Source organism: Phascolarctos cinereus, unplaced genomic scaffold (genome assembly GCF_003287225.1).
Source record: "Phascolarctos cinereus isolate Bilbo 61053 unplaced genomic scaffold, phaCin_HiC Scaffold_4;HRSCAF=312, whole genome shotgun sequence".
Classification (NCBI taxonomy): Eukaryota; Metazoa; Chordata; class Mammalia; order Diprotodontia; family Phascolarctidae; genus Phascolarctos; species Phascolarctos cinereus.
This window is the reverse complement of record NW_027555847.1, coordinates 567,944,311-567,961,960: the sequence shown is the minus strand read 5'-3', so window position 1 is coordinate 567,961,960 and position 17,650 is coordinate 567,944,311. Positions and strand designations below refer to the sequence as shown.

The window sequence follows — 17,650 nt, the reverse complement described above, 5'->3', positions numbered from 1 at the left end:
CCCCCTCCCCCCGCCATGGTAACTAATCTGATAGAGTTACACATGTACAATCATATTAAACATATTTCCACACTAGTCGTGTTGTTAAAGAAGAATCAGAACAAAAGGGAAAAACCACAAGAAAAAAAAGAGAAAATAGTATGCTTCAGTCTGACTCCGTAGTTTCTTTCTCTGGATGTCGATAGCATTTTTGATCATGAGTCTTTTGGAATTGTCTTAGATCATTGTATTGCTGAGAAGATCTAAGTCTATCAAAGTTGGTAATTGCACAATGTTGCTGTTACTGTGTACAGTGTTCTCCTGGTTTTGCTTACTTCACTTTGCATCAGTTCATATTAAGTCTTTCCAGGTTTTTCTGAAATCCACCTGCTCATAATTTCTTATGGCACGATAGTATTCCATTACATCCATATAGCACAACTTGTTCAGACATTCCCCGGTTAATGGGCATCCCCTCAGTTTCCAATTCTTTGCCACCACAAAAAGAGCTGTTATAAATATTTTTGTACATGTGGGTCTTTTTCAATTTTTTATAATCTCTTTGGGATACAGATCAATAGGGCAAATGTTAAAGAACCAAGCTCTCCAGGAAAAAAAAAAATGTGTTTAATCTGTATTATTTACCCTTTATTAAGTCTAAACAATCTGTAAAGATCTAAATTGATTTGTAAATTGTCAATCTCTGAGGTATAAATGCTCACACTGAAAATTTAACATCAGCTCTTGGAAGGAGCCCAGAGCTTGTTCCAGCACACCCTTCAAGAGAGTGTTAGGGACTTTGTGTGGGGAGCAGGATCAGGAAGGGAAACCTTGATTTTGGCTTTGAAGAAAGTCAGGGCTTTTACAAGGCTCAGGAAGGCGGGTACTCCAGATAGAGACAACCACTTATTGAAAAAGCAGGAGGTGGAAGATAGAATGTCTCATAGGAAAAACAACTAACACGTCATTTGGACTAGAAAGGAGTGAAGGGAAGTAAAATAACACGACTAGGAAAGTAGTTAGGAGGGAGAGGATACCATAATGTGACATTCAAATTCATTGATTCAGAATCACTTGTAGGATTTAGATGATCAATTTTTTTCTTCAGAGAAGGTTGCTGAGGCCCAGAGAGGAAAAGGAACTTCTCTAGGGTTAAACTCACAGCTTTGTAGCCTAAATCCAGATGCCATTGGTTAATCTGGATCCAAAGGTGTCTGTATATCATTACATGAATGTGAGATTAAAATCACAAGGGTAACTGCTCTTTTGGTTTTCAGAGAGTAAAGCAAAGAAAGCCACGTGTGATTTTGTAGAGAATTTTGGGCAAAGAGGAAGGCAGCTGGCGGTAGGGAGGCTGGGCTGGGTGTGTTCATTCAAACTTGCAGCTGAGCCCCTCTTTCGTTGATTTCTGGTATTGCCCCACAGAGAGTAACCTTAGAAGGGCTTGAGGTTTGCCTGCATTTACGGGGACAGACACACCTGACTTTTTCTGTCTCTATATTTGGTGCTGCTCCCTCTTCACCTTCCCTTTGCCCTTTGCAATGGGAACTGTGTGTGGGAACAGACATTAATAACAAGCCAGTCCTGACATTCAGTGAGTGCTCGGTGAAGGTTTTCTGAAGATAGATACACTTGCTTCTTTCCGATTTGTAGCTGAGGGGAGTCAAATACTTGATGTGATCTGTTGTAAGGAGGAGCTTTGTTCATAGGAAAGCACAGACACTCTGGGAAGAGATGGGAGAATGCTGGCCTGAGAAATCTTAATGTGTCACGTCATCACTGACACCAGAAATTCAAGGATAGTCCTAAAATCTTAAGGCAATAAGAAGAAAGGCCTGCTAAGGAATTACAAATAGCTCTTCAGAGGTTCCAGTTCGCTGAGAGTGTTTTTTAACATATGAAATTCAATGGAATATAATGAATTTTTAGCATTTTTTATAAGGAAGGCACATGGTATAGTGCAAAGAGTGGTTGACTTGGAGTACACCTCCAACAGTATTTTCCTCCTCTATAAAATGGAGATAATACCACCTATGGTACCTGCCTCACAGGATTATTGTGAGGATCAAAGGCATCATAGTTCAAGGAATGGTAGAAAAGCATGTTGAGTTTAGAGCCACAAGATCTGAGTTCAAATCCTGACTGTCACCGAGTACCTGTGCGACATTGGACAAATCACTTAACCATCCCGTGCCTCAGTTTCCTCACTTGTAAAATGAGGGAATTGGACCTGATGGCCTCTAACGTCCCTTCTAGCTATAAATCTATGATCCTATGTATAGGAGAAAAAAAACAACCTACTAACCTGAAAGCACTATGTCAGTGTGATCTGTTATCCCTTTCCTTAAAAAGAGACAGGCTGAAGCTGGAAGGTTAGGCTGCTTCTCTTCTGTGATTTAATCCAAGTCCGTGAACGGGCATCCTACACTTGCTAGTCTATGAAGCAGTCCCAGAGCACTCATTTGACCTTCTGGGTAAACAACACAGGTGCCATCAGTTGAAAGCTGACTATTGTTAATAGGAGAAGGGGAGAACATAATCAAGGGTAGGTTGGGATCTCAAAACTGATGACAGGCTTGACCATATCATGTCACAAGTTAATCAAGTCAACAAATTCTTTTTGGCAGTAAGTAACTATTATTGCAAAGCCTGAAGTGGCCGTGTGGAATAATGGCTAGACATTAAGTCTTGAGGACCAGAAGACCTGCAACCATAGCCTGTCTCTGACACACACTGATGGAGTGGCTGTGTACAAATCACTTAACCTTCCAATTCCTAGCAACTCTCTAAGGCCATCAGAAGTGATGCCATCTTGCATTGGTAGCAGTTTCCTTACCTGGGAGTCTTTTATACCAATGGAAGCACAGGAAATCCCTATCCTGTTTTGTAAAACCTTGTATTTGAAAAGACCCAAGAGTCACTGCTGAAACTCTGCCCTTTCATTAGGCCTTTTTTATGGAATCAAAATTAATTTTGACAGACAGAATGTCTCAGTGCTTTTCACTCTGATTGTAGCTTCATCCTTATGGAAGATAGTAATAGGTTTTCTGCTCACTTCTTTTTTTCTTGGTACACAAGACTGTTCCTAACTTGGACACAACAGTCCTTTTCCCAAACATCCTCAAACCCCCTAACTGCTACTTAAGTAGATCTGTCTCTCTCTCTGCTGTCCTCAGTGGCAGTCACTGTCATCATCCATTTTTTGGGGGGGCACTTAATAGCAGATTTATCTTGAGTGTGTTGCCTAGTGTCTGTGAGCCCGTCTCCGAGTATGATAATGTTTATACTCTTGCCTCTACCAAAGGTTGGCGTGAGGAAAGCGCCTTGAAGTTTACAGAGTACCTTCTAAACCCTTCTTGTTTTTGACTACCACCAACTTGTGATAAAAAGAGCACTGGATTTTCATTTAGGAGATCTAGGCTGAAGTCCCGACTGTGTTTTAACCTGCATGACCTTGGTGAAGTCACCAAAACTTTCTGAGCCTATTTCCTTACCTGTAAAACTGGGATAATCAATAATATTTGCACTACCCTACCTCACAGGGTTGTTGTGAGGAACGAGAGACATTATATGCTGGACGACTCACGAAGCATGCTACCCATCTATTCACAGAGAGCTGATAGACTCAGGGTGCAGACTGAGACATATATTTTTTGGCATATAGCTAATTCAGAAATTTGTTTTATTTGAAAATGCCTGTTATAGGGGTTTTGTTTTTCTTTCTTTTTTTGTTGAGGCAGGGGAGAGAAAATGGGCTTTTATTCGTTGGAAAAGATGACATTAAGTAAAGGAATAATGTATGTAAAACATGTATTTCAGTATTTGAAGGACGCATATTTTCAACAGTGTTGGTAGTGATGCAGATGACAATGATTGAGTAACTTGCTGAGACCAAGAAAATCGTCAGTTGGTAGCCAGCCTTCTGGGGATGATCTGTTTACCCTAGAATTCTCACGAAGAGCCTTTTTGCTAGAATTGCTAAAGAGTCAGTCTATCACTAGCTTATACTCAGAGTTCCTGCCTGCTTCATAAAAGGTGACTGTTCCCCCAGAAGGTCTGTGACCTGAGTTCTCTTTTTGGTTGTAACATTTGATTTGTGCAATAATCTTATGCAAGTCTTTTCGATTTTGGGCCTCCTTTCTCCACCTGTAAAATTAGACTTCACCATCCTACTGGTATGTACTTGAAGGAGGTGAAAGAAGGTGACTGCCAAACACTTTGACCTCCTTGGAAGCTTCTTGAGAACAAAGCAGTCCTGGGTAATGCACTTTGTAATTTTCAAGTGGACCCTTATTTTCATTCTGCACAGGATGCTGTGAGACATGGTATGGCAAAGTGGGTAGAGACCTGGTCTGGTCTTGGAGTCTGGAAGGGCTGGGTTCAAATCTTGCCTCTTATACATACTGGCTGAATGACCACAGGCGAGTCACTTAAGGGAAAGGAACAAACATACTACGTTGCAAGCACTGTGATAAGTGCTTTACAAATATTCTCAATTGATCCTCACAACCCTGCAAGTGCTATTATAGTCCCCATCTTACAGATGAGGAGACTGAGGCAGATAGAAGTTAAGTGACTTGCCCAGGATCACACTGCTAATAAGTGTCTGAGGCCAGATTTGTACTCAGATCTTCCTGACTGACTCTAGTGCCCTATCTGCTGTGCCAGCTAGCTGCTTCTAAGTGTCCTAGGCAACTAAGATTATTAAATTTCAGAGGCATTACTGATCTAATTGGTGGGAGGAATTGTTCCCCTACAGATGAAATTATGGATCAAAAAAAAAAAAGAATGCTAACAAAACACCAGGTTTGTAAATATAGTACATGGCATACAAACCAGCCACCATCACAGAAATTAAATTACTTTTTATCGTAGCCACAGAATGGTCAAAAAGTTATAATATCAACTTTATTTTGAAGTGATTTCTGAGGATGAAGATCTATAACATATGGGACAGTAATAAGGTGGTGTGGGCAATGGGACAAAGTATAACAAAAAGATCAGCTTTTTTCTTTTTTAGATATTGTTGAAATGGAAAAAAAAAGATTTAGAAGATAAAGTGGCAATAGGCAACATTTAATGTGTATCATATAGTTGTGAAATAAAAGTTTTTGACCAGAAACACAGCTCATTTTCTCCCATTTAAAAGAGACAAGGTTTATGAAGGTATAAAATTAATGTTATTAGATCCTATAGTCTCTTAACCTTTCAGATACAAGTAGTGACTTTGTGCCTAAGATGCTGGCATGATTGTACTGATCTCAAGAGATTTTGGCATTTTACCAAATGGCCTGTGGGGAAACCTGTTGTTTTTTCTTTTTTTCTTTTGCTCAGGAGGAGGAACAGCAGTAGCTCACTGTCACTAAGAACTCTGACAAATGGCCCATATTCACAGTGTTCTACCTAGCTTGCTTTAGTGGAAATTTTAGCCCACGTAAATGAATTCTGGCAGAATAGTGGAGACTTACCAGGCCTTTCCCCCTTTAAATTAGCCAAAGATAAACAACGTAACACTGAATACCCCCCTTCACTCTACATGAGCCAGTCAGGATGTAAAGGGGAAGGGGCACAGAGGACGTCATCAGAGAATTATTTAAAAAGTCATGTGGAGAGAGCAGGGGATAACCTTTGGAGAGCCCACGTACTTGACTAGTATCCTCTCAGTGACAAGAGTTCGAGGAAAGCTCTTACTAGGTCAGGTGGACTTGGCTGTGGCAGATTTTCAGTAGGACATAGACAGGTGTTGCATAGGATGGGCAGGCATGGATGGATTGTGATCTCCATCAATGGAGAGCTTGAAGGAGCTGGCAAGTCCGTTGGAGTCTTGGAGGAGGTGGACAAGGATGGTAACGGTCAAATCTAAATCCTGTTTGTCCCTTAGGATCTCAGGATAACCTGTGCGTGGCATATTCCTTAGGGTGGCTAGACGCTATCGAGGGTGTTCATTTAAAAGCAGATCGGAGGAGAAAAGGGGATTCTGTCCTCTGGTCCTCCCATTCACTGTTCTCTATCTCTATATGCAGCAATTTTAGCTAGAGAACAGCAAAGAGCCCTTTCAGAATGGCAGCATACCAACACTGAACCTCAGGAGAAGAGTCGTAAGGTAAAAACCCAAGCTTGAAGCCACCCACTATTATTTTGACAGCATATCATAATGTGCATTGCATGAAACATTACTCAACTTAGGTCTTACATTTCTTTTTCCACATAAGTTACTGTTTAAATTGACCAACCTCCTAAGACATAAGCTCTTGAATATTTCTCAGGATGGAACTGGTTTCTTGCTAAGGTTCATGTTGCAACTACCAATATGAATGGGCCAGCTTACTTGGTAAGGGGCCATTTGTCTCCCTGAGGGCTGTAACTGAGTTAAGAAACAAAAGGACTTAGGGAACCTACAAGTTATGTTACACAAACCATAAAGTAATATCTGATAGTAACCACCACCCTGCTTGCTGGCTGACGAGGTGAAGTGTGTCATCGAGACACCTCCATTTGTAAACGAGGTACGATTATTCTTCATAAACCACAGACTGTGAATTACAGAGGAATTCCCTAGGGATGATCATCCTAGATGGTGATCCAGTTCAGCATGTTGGTACTATTGTAGTAAGTTCATGGAATAGCAGAGCAGAGGAGAAAAGCATATTCTGTCCTCTGGTCACCCCAACCACTGTTCTGTATCTCTACTTGTAGCAAGTTCACCTGGAGAGAATTGCCCTCACACCTGGATCCCTTAAGGTGGTACAGTTGCAAGAAAGGTCTGATTACATCAGTGCATCTCTTCCTTGTGAGTCTGAAAAAACAAAGGGAAAGAGTGCTGTATCAAAAGCCTTAAATAAACCATGAAAAATCAACACTTTCCTGCCAGTATGTGCACTACATGCTGGCATCAAAAGGTAAAATCAGACTTAGAGGCTTGGTGTATACGATTCATTTAGGAAGGTTTTAAAAATAAAATATTTCACATAAAACAGTGCCCATATAAATCTCCTTCTGTGCAGAAAAGTGACAGGACTGCCTGAAAAGACTTCATCTGTTTGGTATGTAATGTCTGAAGCACACTGAAGGTAAATGAGAGGCAAAGTTTACTATGGATAACCCCAACTTCATTTTACCTATTAGCATCAATTGCTTTCTCTCCTCCAAAAGGATCAATTATCAGAACTTTTAGCTGTAAAGTGGTTTTTGCCTGGTATATGTTTTATCTCTTGTCTTTACCATATATGTATAGGATGGTCTCCCTCCCAACCTCCAACTGTTAGAATCCCTTGCTTCCTTTAAGACTCATCTCAAGAGACACATCCTCCAAGAGGCCTTTCCTGGCCTTCTCCAGATGCTCGTGCCATCACTGAGGCAGCTAGGTGGTACAATGGATAGAGCTCTGGGCCTGGAGTCAGGAAAACCCACGTTCAAATCCAGCCTCACTTACTAGCTTTGTGACCCTGGCCAAATCACCGCCTACCTCAGGTGTAAAAATGGGGATACTAAATGGGGATACCTACCTTGTGAGGTTGTTGTGAGGATCAAATGAGATATTATTTGTGAAGGGTTTAGCACAATGCCTGGCATAGAATAGGCACCCTATAAATGTTTATTCTTTTCCATTCCAAGATTACCTTTCCTCTACTCTGTATTTATTTTGTACGTTTGGATTTATCTATGTTGTTTCCCCCACTGGAATCTACACTCCTTGAGAGAAGGGACTGCATTTGCTTTTTCTTTTTTTTTAAATCCCCAGTGCTTGGCACGGTGCCTGGCACATAGTAGGCATTTAAGAAATGCTTCTTGATTGACTGGAAGGATGACCAGCCAAAATGGTGAACAGAGCCCTGGACTCAGGAGGACCTGAGTTCAAATCCAGCCTCGGACACTTCACACTTACTAGCTGTGTGACCCTGGGCAAGTCACTTAACCCCAACTGCCTCATCAAAAAAAAAAATAACCAAAATACAAACAAGACTAAGACGTACAAAAAAGCCACTAAATATTACATAGTGACTGTGTGTTTTTAAATCATGCTTTTAAACAATTCAGTATGAGGGGAGGGAGGAAACAAATATTTATTAAGCATCTATATGCCAGGCACTGTTCTAAGTGCTTTACATATATTATCTCATTTGATCCTTACAACAGCACTGGGATGTCAGATGCTATTATTATCTTTATGTTAAAGTTGAAAAAAACTGAAGTGGACAGAGCTTAGGGGACTTGCCCAGGGTTACACAGCTAGTAAGTGTCTGCTTTGACTCTAGGCCTAGAGCCCTATCCACTGTGCCATCCAGATGCCTCTGCTTGTGGTAGAGATGAGTGAAGGGAATGGTGAATTTTAGGTGAGCTATTTCTTTTCATATCCAAAACTTTATAAGCAACATCTTAAAAGTCATATCAATCAATCAAAAAACACGTATTAAGTGACTACTACGTGCCAGGCACTGCGGATACAAAAAGTGGCCAAAGACGGTCCTTGCCCTCAAGGAGACCATACTATAATAAAGGAGACAACATACAAAGACCTATGTACAAAGTAAGTTATATACAGGATAAATAGGAATTAATTAAGAGAAGGAAGGTACTAGAATTAAAAGAGGTTGGGAAAGGCTTTCTGTAAAAGATAGGCTCTTAGTTGAGACTTTAAGGAAGTTAAGAAAGGCAGGAGGCAGAGATGAGGAGGGAGAGTATTCCAGGCACGGGGGACAGTCAGAGAAAATGCCCAGAGGCAAGAGATGGAGGGTCTTTATATGGAAGAGCTAGGAGGCCAGTGACACTGGATTGAACAGTAAGGGAGTAAGGTGGAGGAAGGCTGGAAAGGTAGGAGGGTTATGAAGGGCTTTGAATGCCAAACAGAACATTATGTATTTGATCTTGGAGTTACCAAGGAAGCCACTTGAGTTTATTGAGTAGGGGGTTGGGAGTAGAGGCAGTGACATGACTAGATCATCTCATACCTAGTGTCCTAGAAGGTACAGTCTAGATACTACTAAACAGAACCACTTTTCCTTTTCTGAAACTAGATCTGTTCTTTTCTGCCTCCACACATTTGATTACTCTTTCCTTTATCCCTGGAAAATGTACTCCTTTCCATCTCTGCCTGTTGAAAATTCTACTCATTCTTCAGGTCTCAGTTCTAATGCTAGCCCCTTCTCGGTGGCTTTCCCTGCTTGATTGCCCCAGCCAAATGTTCTCTATCTTTGGGTCTCTTTGAGCATGTTGAGACTCTTCTATTTCATAGTATATTTGTATTTTTCTTATCTTTCCTACTTGACTGTAAACTCCATGACAGGAACTGCTGTCTATGCAACTTTGTATTCCTATGTCTAGCACAGGGCCTTGAATATAATAAATGTTGAATTGAAACCAAGTAAGAGCTTTTACTCAGTATTTCTGGGACTTGGGCCCAAATCATTCATCTTACTCTTAAATTTGTCTGATTCTAAAATAATGTAGAGTTTAATGAAACATTTTAAAATCAATCTGCACAGGGGCAGCTAGGTGACGCAGTGGATAGAGTACTGGCCCTGAAGTCAGGAGGACCTGAGTTCAAATCCAGCCTCAGACCAAACACTTGACACTTACTAGCTGTGTGACCCTGGGCAAGTAACTTAACCCCAACTGCCTAAAAATAATAAAAAAAATAATCTGTACAAATAATACAATAGCAAAAATAAAAAAGTAAAATCTGTAAATATAGAGAGGCTCCTTACTTAGGTAGAAATGAATTCAGATGCTGGGTGGAGTGGCACCTTTGGCAACTAATCCTGAGACATTTCTAAATCAATCAACCAAAGAACTTTTAGTAAGTACCTACTACAATCCAGGAATATGTTAAATTTTAGGACTCCTCAACAATCCAATACAGATTAATAGGATGTCATTTCTATGCAAATTTCTAAAATCTGTTACTGATAGTTTCCCCTCCCTTGTTTCTTTCCATCTTTCCCTTCTTGTTCCTCATAGAAACTTCCAAGTTATCCCTTTGTAGTCATCACTCAGCAATTTCTTTTCCTCTGAGGGTCACTCCATCAGTCTATATTGCCTACCCAGATCGATACAGGCCTCTGTAGCTTTTCAGGTTACCCACCTGTCTTTCTCAGAGTTCAATGCCTGGCTCACAGTCTTTTTCTCCTTCTCCACCTCTCCCAATCCCCATCATGATCCAGAAGATCCAGAGATCCCCTTCAGCACCCTGGCCTCCTAAGCACATCAACTTCCTAACACCTAAGACCTGTCCCTTCACTCCACCTCAGCCACACCTAGGGATGGTCACATCTTAAGATCTCACTCATGAAGAACATGGATGTCTCTGTGATCTTGACCTCTTAAGTTTCTTTCTCTGTGAAGTTCCAAGGCTTCTATCTCTCACTCTGCCTCAGTCCTAGCCTATTCCTCTTCCTCACCACTACCTCCAGACCTTTCACCCCCTCCATTCTCCATTTGCTGTCAGTCACTGCTGCTCTGGCTTGATCCTATCTTATACCTTAGAATCTTTTGAATAATTGTCCTATTGCAGCTCGCATCTTGCTAACCCCCACCTAGTTGTCTTTTCACTATCTGGCTGCCTTTCTACTCCTATTCCAGTGATGACAAGAAAAAATAAAATCCCCTCTGTGGGGGCACTACAAATTTATCTAATCTCAATTGTACCCTAACTGCAATGAATCAAATATATTATTTTTCCCTGATTTACTCTCTACAACCTTTCAAACAGTTTTTCTCTTCAAGGTACTTAAATCACCCCTTCTTCCTGGTCTCTTTTTCAAGTGGTAGGTTTTGATCCCTACTCTCTTGAGAAAAGAGGTATTCCATTTGAATGTTCTCCTCTGTTCACCTATTCCATATGGCAAATCCCCTCAGCATTTTATTCTTTCATGATGAAGTGCTGGGTTGGCAGTAAGAGGACCTAGGACCAGAATCTGCCTTTGCCACTTATTAATCTCTGTGGGCCTCAGTTTCCTTGTCTATTAAATGTAGGGGAAGGACTAAATCAGTGGTGTCAAATTCAAATAGAAAGGTTCTAGCATACTGACTTAGCTACAAATTAATATTATCTATGTTGTACTGTACTTTTATTTCTTTTGTTAAATATTTCCCAATTACATTTTAATCTGGTTAGGGTCGTACTGGAGAGTTTGATACCTCCAGATTAGATGACCCTTAGGGGTCCCTTCCAAATTAATGATTTGAGGAAGAGTTGGTCCTTCTTTTTGCCAAGGCCAACCCTCCTATATGTTCCCCTGAGGTTTTCCTCCATCCTCATCTTTAATCTCTTCTTATGCACTGAGTCTTTCCTTGCTGTCTACAATCACGCCCAGCCTTTTCTCTTCCTTAAAAAGCCTTCACTTGACCCTACCATCCCCTCAAGCTTTCCCCTTCTCAGCGACACTCCTAGACAAAGGTGTCTAAGCTTGCTGCTTCATTTCCTCAATGCAACTTCTCAACCCTTTTGCAATCTGGCCTCTGATCTCTCCACTTAACTGAAATTGCTATCACCTGGTTAGCAATGTCTAGCAAGGTGCTAAAACCCAAAGGTCTTTTCTCAGTGCTCATCCTCTTTGTTAATTTGCTGCTTTTGACAGTTTGCCATCCACTCCCGTTGCATAATCTTTTCTGATTCTCCTCCTTCCTGTTTGACTGCTCAGTCTCTGTTGGATCATTATCTATTTCCTGTTCACTCAGCATGAGTGTCTTCCAAGGCTATGCTAGACCCTCCTCACTCCCTTAGCGACCTGATCAGCTCCCACAGGTCTCTTTGCATATGATTCTAAAATCTATACATCTAACCCTAACCTCTCTCCTGAACGTTAGTCCTCTATGGCCATCTACCTCCTGGAGAAGCAGTGCAGCATAGTGGACCCAGGTGCTGGGCTTGGGGTCATGAAGGCTCCCTTTCAATTCCAATCTCAGAAATCTACAAGATGGATGACAACACATGAGTTACTTAACTACTTTCAGCTTGAGTTTCTTCATCTGTAATAACTAGTACTTATTTCACATGGTTTTTTGAGGGCCAAATAAGATAATAGACATGTAAAAACACTGCAGACCTTAAAAAGCACCATATGCATGCCAGTTGCTATTCTCAACTCAGTGGCATGGTGGATAGCGTGCCAGGCCTCAGTTCAAATCCAACCTTGAACAATAACTAGCTACTCAACCCTGGGCAAGTCACTTAACCTGTTTGCCTCTGTTCCTCATCTGTAAAATGAGCTGGAGAAGGAAATGGCAAATCACTCAAGTATCTTTGCCAAGAAAACTCCAAACAGACACGACTGAATGAACAGCAACAACCATCTCTCCACTTGGATGTCCTGTCAGCAGCTCAAATTCAACAAGACACAAAAGGGCACACATCCCTCCCTCATAAAGCCATTCCTTTCCCAAACTTCCCTACTTTGGTTGAAGACATCATCATCTTTCCATTCTCCCAGGTTCTCAACCTTGGAGGCAGCTCTAAAATTTTTTTTCCCCCTCTCACAGCCATCAAATCAATGTCAAATTCTAACTCCAAATCCCTTGCATCCTTCCCATTCTCTTAACTGGCACCTCTTACTTGGATGACCATGTTTCTTGTCTCTTTATCATCCACCTTTCACATAGCTGCCAACTTGATATTCCTAAAAGGCAGGTCTGAGTATGACCCTCTCCTGCAGAAAAATCTTCAGTGCCTCCCTACTGTCTCTAAGGTAAACTTTTAACGCTCAGCATAGCATTTAGAACCTTCTATAATAGAGATCCCATCTACCTTTCCAGATTTCCCTTCATTGACCTATATTTACTCAAACTGACTTACTATCAGTAGTTACCATGCCTGGAATGCATTCCCTCCTCACCTCTACCACTTAGGATCCCTGGCTGTCTTCAAGGTTCAACTTAGATGCCTCCTCTTTTCCTGAGTTCCCAGTTCTTAGTGCTTTTTCCCTTCACAAATTCTCTTGAATTTACTTATCTGTTCATGTCCCTAGTAGAACACACTTAAGGGCAGGGGTTATTTTTCATTTTTATCCTTGTATCCTCAGTGCTTAGCCCTATTTCTTACATGTGGTAAGGGCTAAATAAAACATTTTCTGAACTGAATTAAATATTTCTTTTGTTTTTCTTAGTTGGCCCTAATCTACGCATACACAGTGCCTAGTATATGGTAGGAGCTCAAGTATCGCATTGGTCCATAGAGATGCCATGCATTTTTCTTAAATTTGGCTTGTATACCAAGCGCAGTATAGAACACGTTCTTTGTAGCACAGGTAGAAACACTGTGATTTCAAACGAAATCTCAAAAACCAGAAAGAACTTGAAAGGTTTGATAGTTTTCATAAAAGAACCTTTAGCTCTCTGGACCAGTGTTGCTAGTTGCTCTGTGAGTTATTGTGAAGTTAGAGGTAACCATATCTGGGGAGGAGGGAAGCTGTCTGGAAGGAGGATTAGTGTTAAGATACAATTATGAATATAAATTTTAAAAGCAGTTATTAATTATACTTTAACTACAAATAGCTGGGAAGAAGAAAGTATTAATGAAAAGAATGTCACTGGATACATGAGAAGAAAAAAAGTTCAGAATGCCACTTCCAAGGTTAATAAGTATGCATTTTCCTTTGTAAAACAACTAAGACAAAACAGAATGCTGATCAGCCTGTGGCCATTCAATTGATAGCCTTAGGAATTGCAAAATCTGGCAGAAAGTGACTGAACACATATAAAGCAATCACTGGATGGTGCCAGGGATTAGTAAAGAAGTCCTACATTTAGATGTAGGACATTATTAATTATCACCCGATTTTAATGAGAAGACTGTAGACTACAAGTTCCTTAGCTATTAGAAAATATACAAATATCACTTCAGCATCGGAGAGGCAGCCTGGCATAGTGGATAGAGGGACAGACTTTGAAGTCAGGAAGACCTGAGTGACTTCAAGCCCTATGTGGCCATGGATAAGTTGCTCTCAGTGTCTCAAGGCAACTCTTAGACTAGAAGTTGCAGACAAATTGCTGATTTGCATTAAGGGAAGGAGTTTTAGTACTAGGTCAACCCTCCCCATATCCCCACCCCAGTCCCATCATCTTAACCAAATCAGAAATCCATGCTTTTCAATATGCTGGGCAACACAACTATGAAAGAGATGTGTAAGTCATTCTTGGGACAACACAGCCACTGAAAATGGAAACAGAAAGTGCCTTAGAGAAATGTTAGATGTACTGGCTGATGGCTGAAAGTTGCCACTGAGGTGAAAAAAATGCTTCTAAGACAAATACTCCCTAAGAGTTATTATGAGATACCCAAAAAGAAGTTGGAGGAATACTGACTGAGTGGCCAACTGGTTATCAGTCATAGGGAATTAAGAGGACCTAAGCTCTTCTTCAAAAAAGGGCAATGCTAGATCTGGGTTTATTTAAAGGGTATCCAACCCCTCAACTAAAAAGACTTGAATCCTCATAATTCAGGTCAAATTGTTGTCTATGTGGAATGGTATCATAGCTATGGGCCCTTCAAAGACAACTCCCCAAAAGCAGACCTCACATGGTCTTTTGTTCAGGGGTGTCACATCTTGACAATTAGTGAAAAAAACTGAAAAGCCATGGGCAGACATTCTATAAAAGTGGATTTTAACTACACAGGAAATACTAACTCCTAAAGTCTGTGATCCACTGCTTAAAAATTGCAATGGTGGTGAAGATGACATTGTGGAAAGACTGAGAAGAAGAAGAACACAAGTGACAGAGACAAGCAGCAATGATAAAGATGAATAAAACATCTTTATTTGCATTTTAAAAATGTAATAAAATCCACAGTAAATACATTTTATATGGTAATTTAATGTACTTTTCAATGTATGCTTAGACATATTTTTGTAAAAGTATTAAAATAGTTGTACATATTTTTCCTTTGAGAGAGATCTCATATTAAAGGGTGGGGAGAGGGAAGGGGGTTGGTTAAAAAAAAAACAACAAACCAATATGGTACTTGTTGAATATGAGGAGAAAAAAAGATAATAGCAGATTCATCCTTGGCTTCCATCATTTTTGAAAGATTACAATGCATGGAAAAGGACCATCTCATCAAATATATTTTTACTTGAGAAAAAATACCCTTTGGTATTAATTAACTAGTACACAGGTACAGTTATAATTGGGTCTTTCCACTAACCCCTCCCACCTCACCCCTGCCACCATATCTGGAAAAAAAGGATGATGGGGGTGGGAGTACATATCTTTGTCTTCAAATATATTTGAAAAGCTGTCATGTGGAAGAGTGAACTTATTGTATTAGGACCCATAGGAGGAATTTACAGGGAGGCCAGTCTCAGTTAAATATAAGGAAGGAATGTTTAATAATTTGAGCTGCCTGAAAATTAAATGGGATGGCCTATGGGATAATGAACTATTCAAAGAGAGGCTGTAAGGAATGTTGTCGAATGTGTTCCTTCACTGAGTAGGAGGTGATCTCTAAGATTCCTTCCAGTTCTATGAGCTTAACTCTAGTAAGAAAAAAAAACCTGAGGCTTTACAATTCTTAAGTCATACATCTTTTGTGTATTCATATATCTATATATTTACATATTAATATTTGGGTCATGTTCTGGAGACAGGCTGATTTGATGGGTGGGTAAAAAGAGGTTTATAACAAGTGGTCTACTAGAGTCCTGATTGTATCAAAAGTTGTGCTTCTTACAGCATTGACATTTCTACTTTGGTTTCTGGCATGAATAGTTTATTTTTGCATGGGACCTGTCAAGTTAATTGATATAGAGCTCTTCTTGAGGAAACTTCTCCTTCTACCAGTGCAGATCATCAACTACTCTGCAATTTATTCTCTTAAGAGAGTTGCCCGGGGCAATGAGAGGGTAAGTGATTTGCCCAGAGTCCCACAGCCCCTCTGCATCTGAAATAATCCCACCCAGGTCTGGCTGGTTCTGTGGCTGTCACCCTAACCCTGATGCTAGGCTGAGGAAACAAAAATAATTTACGTGGGCTTGATGAGATCCTACAGCACTTTCTTGGTTTCTTATCAAGAACATTCTTCCCATGAACTCTAGTCACATTTTGTGTGAGTTCAGATTTTTCTGGGGCAAACAGGAGTTAACTGGAGTGTGGGGCCTATAGGGTTTAGTAGAGAGAATCTAGAGGAGGGAACTGCTTTCTTAGTTACCTTTGCTATAGAACAGGATGGTTCCTGGAGTCATTCTTATCTTCTGAGGTCACCAGTTTTGTTTTGCTCTTCCTGTTTTTGGCAACTCGGAGAGGCGGCCCTGGGGACATTTTGTTCATTCTGTGAAATAAGAAAGCATAAAGGTGGCGTAGTGGATAGAGCACTGGGCTTGGCGGAAGAAATGAGTTCAAATCCCACCTCAGATACTTACTAGTTGTGCGACTCTGGGCAAGTCACAACCTCACTGAGCCTGTTTCCTTATCTGTTAAATCAGGACAATGACAGGACACCTACCTCATAGGGATGCGGTGAGGATCAAATGTGATGTGTGTAAAGCACTTCATAAGTTTCAAAGCCATCTATAAATGCCAGCTCTCATTAACCGCTGTTGCACAGTACGCCAGAGAGCTCAACGTGCCCACTATAACACTGGGTCCCCAGGGTTTGCAGCAACACTAGTTTTGCTTTGAGATTCTTAAAACCTGAATTTGAACTATTTGTGCAGAGATGGACCAATACTAGTGGTTGAAGCAGAAAAGATGAATGTCGGCGAATGGTTCTCAAGCTGTATTTGGAACTCCTAAGTGGTGATACATCTTTAGCATTGGCTGCAGTCAGGGAGTAAGCACATTTTTCTTAGTTCTCAAGCACTGTTTAGAGATGAACTGCTACATCTGAATGCTTTCATTGGTGGCCTTTTCATCTCATCTTATTCACACTCTGGATAGTGAGTACCCACTATTGCTTGGAGGACACCACAGTGTGCCATTTGAGGGCTCATTTAGTTGGCTCCAATTTGGTGGATGGTTTTGCAAATCAAGCCATCATGTACTGAAGGAAAGATACTGTAAATGTTAAAACAATATTTGTTCATTCTTTCACTGATGCTGCATGGAAGCCTGTGTTATCTTATATTCTGAGGCTTAAGTAATGTCATCAGGGCCATAAAACCAGAGTGCTATTGAGCACTGGTCGACAGTTATTAGACAATTATGACTGAGTTGTGGGGCTCTTTGGCTTTAGCATTTCTGTGAGATGTTTCCTGGTTGGACAGGTCCTAGGTGCAATTAAAATTCAAGGGATATATCTGTGTCTTTAATGTTTCTATTGCATCCCCAAAATGTGGAAAAATGCTATAGCCTTAGAAAACTTCAGCTGTTAGTCACAGAATGAAGCCAACTACTTTATGTTTTAAAATTACTACTAGTTCTTTTAAAAACCTCATTTGTTTAAAACATTATTTTATTTTGCATTCCTTTAGTTTTGTTTTTCTGTAAAAATCACCAGTATACCAAGAATACTTGGAATTTCAGCTCAGCACAGGAGCCACTTATCTAGATCCCCAAATGACAGAGCAAATAGATACACATTATTTGCCACAGGATGATTTTGTCAGTGGACTAATTATTTTTCTCTTATTGTATAATGCATTTAGTAGTCAAGATGGTTGCTTATAATTCTCTTCTAGCATGGAAATCTACAAAAAGCCATCTTGTATTTAGTTACTCACAGTGATTTTTATTATTACCA

General features: G+C 40.4%; 1 protein-coding gene across 1 annotated transcript in view; it reads right to left on the bottom strand.

Moving 5' to 3' along the window:
* Positions 1-3,644: 3,644 nt before the first annotated feature.
* SSR1 (signal sequence receptor subunit 1) overlaps positions 3,645-17,650 on the bottom strand; it is a 48,155-nt gene continuing 34,149 nt past the window's right edge. The window contains exons 9-10 of the mRNA XM_021009877.2: positions 16,121-16,240; positions 3,645-6,775 (exon numbers count right to left, since the gene is read on the bottom strand). Of these exons, the coding sequence (XP_020865536.1) occupies positions 16,126-16,240 (115 nt within the window). The 3' untranslated portion in view covers positions 3,645-6,775; positions 16,121-16,125. The remainder of the gene's footprint in view (positions 6,776-16,120; positions 16,241-17,650) is intronic.